Source organism: Pteropus vampyrus, unplaced genomic scaffold, assembly GCF_000151845.1.
Source record: "Pteropus vampyrus isolate Shadow unplaced genomic scaffold, Pvam_2.0 Scaffold288, whole genome shotgun sequence".
Classification (NCBI taxonomy): Eukaryota; Metazoa; Chordata; class Mammalia; order Chiroptera; family Pteropodidae; genus Pteropus; species Pteropus vampyrus.
The window spans coordinates 4,132,686-4,134,214 of record NW_011889069.1 but is presented as its reverse complement, the minus strand read 5'-3'; the positions used below and the strand labels follow the sequence as shown (position 1 = coordinate 4,134,214).

The following is a 1,529-nucleotide window of genomic DNA, read 5'->3' as shown; positions in this document are numbered from 1 at the left end:
AGGCAGAAACATACTTCAAGCTTTACGGGATATCCACAACCTATCCCCCTGCAGTACCTGGCACAGTTCCTTATAGAACATCTGCATTCAAAAAAAGAAAATATTTGTCATAGCTAAAGATGCATATGTTGGTCTCTCTAAACACTGACTCGTAGTTAACAAAATATCTTGGATTATTCTATAGAGATGAAGGGATGGAGCAATGTAATGATCATTTATAACAAGATTCTCTGAAAAGTCTCCATTTTTGAATATTACTTTAAATCTACTTTCATAAATCATAAACGCCACTTAGTTTGCAAAGCTAGTGGTAATTTAAGGGGCCTACTTTTTAAAAGCAAATTTGGTCAAGGAGATGTTTTTGATTATTATTCTAAAATCTAGATAAATGTTTAATATAATAAAAATTTAAAAAATAGTTGTAAAGGCTTAGAAAGATAAGATAAAAACCAACTTTAGTAGAACTCGAGATAGTACAGAAAGGGATAGGTTTTATTTATCAATGCAGTGATAAATAAACATTTAAAAAGAGGAATTTCAAAAACACAAAAATGGAGATAGAAAAAAATATACTCAAAGTACTTACAAGGAAGGGTTATAGAAACTTTGGAAACCATTCCTAGACCACATGCTTCTAAAAAAGAAAACAACAATAAATAACCCAGCCCTTGACATTCAGGTGGTCCAAAAGTACGGATACATCCTAAATCAAAGCTTAGGAGCAAAATTTTCCTAAACTCATTTTATCATGATGTATATTCTCAGGTATGTTACAAAGGAAGTATAACCCACAAAAAACCTGTATTTTTAGCTGAGGTGCAAAGGACAGAAAAAGATAGGAGGACATATTCTCTTTATTTCTCCTTTTCCACACCTTGATCCCCGAAAGAAAAGCAGTGAATCAGCAAAATGTAGACAAATCAAGACAATGTGGATCTGAGAGAGGACTGTGATTTGTCAGCGGGTGCATCTTCATTAGTCACCTTTATGCATTAGGCAAACACGGTAATGTGTCCTCTTGTTACATCCTCATTCAGGGCAGGTCCTCCAGTTTTCTGAAGACTCCGGCCCAGTCCTATAGCTGACACTGCTGCCAACACACAGAGTGAAGGGTAGCCCTGACAGAACTTGGTCCTTCCATCTAATCCATGACTCATTTGTAACAGAACCATCTGTATGGAGCCACTCAATACTAATTCGAGTTGCACATTAAACATCATGCCAGAACATCAAGTCTGGGAGCTATATCTGAAGCAGGTTTTGAGAGATCAGCATCCTCATCACTTCATTGCTACCTGCAAGAGGGAATAAGAATGAAAGATTTAGTAGCAGCAAGTCTGAGAGCTCAGTAAAGCTCTGACCAGGGTGCTCTGAGCCTAGCTCAGGGTAGTCACGGCTGTAAACTACAATTGTTGCTTTTACTCCTGTGAGGGAAGAGGTTATCACAGACTTCCCTCCAAAGTAGAGAAAAATGTTAGAAACCGAGGAATAAATTTATTAACAAACAAAAACAAAAACAAAACAAAAAA

At 36.5% G+C, this 1,529-nt stretch overlaps 1 protein-coding gene across 2 annotated transcripts in view; it reads right to left on the bottom strand.

The window, feature by feature from the left end:
- Positions 1 to 465: 465 nt before the first annotated feature.
- The window catches only part of ACAD8 (acyl-CoA dehydrogenase family member 8), a 21,086-nt gene continuing 20,022 nt past the window's right edge, over positions 466 to 1,529 (bottom strand). For both annotated transcript variants that reach the window (XM_011376241.2, XM_023521042.1), the window contains one exon: positions 466 to 1,295. In XM_011376241.2, the coding sequence (XP_011374543.1) occupies positions 1,243 to 1,295 (53 nt within the window). In that variant the 3' untranslated portion in view covers positions 466 to 1,242. The remainder of the gene's footprint in view (positions 1,296 to 1,529) is intronic.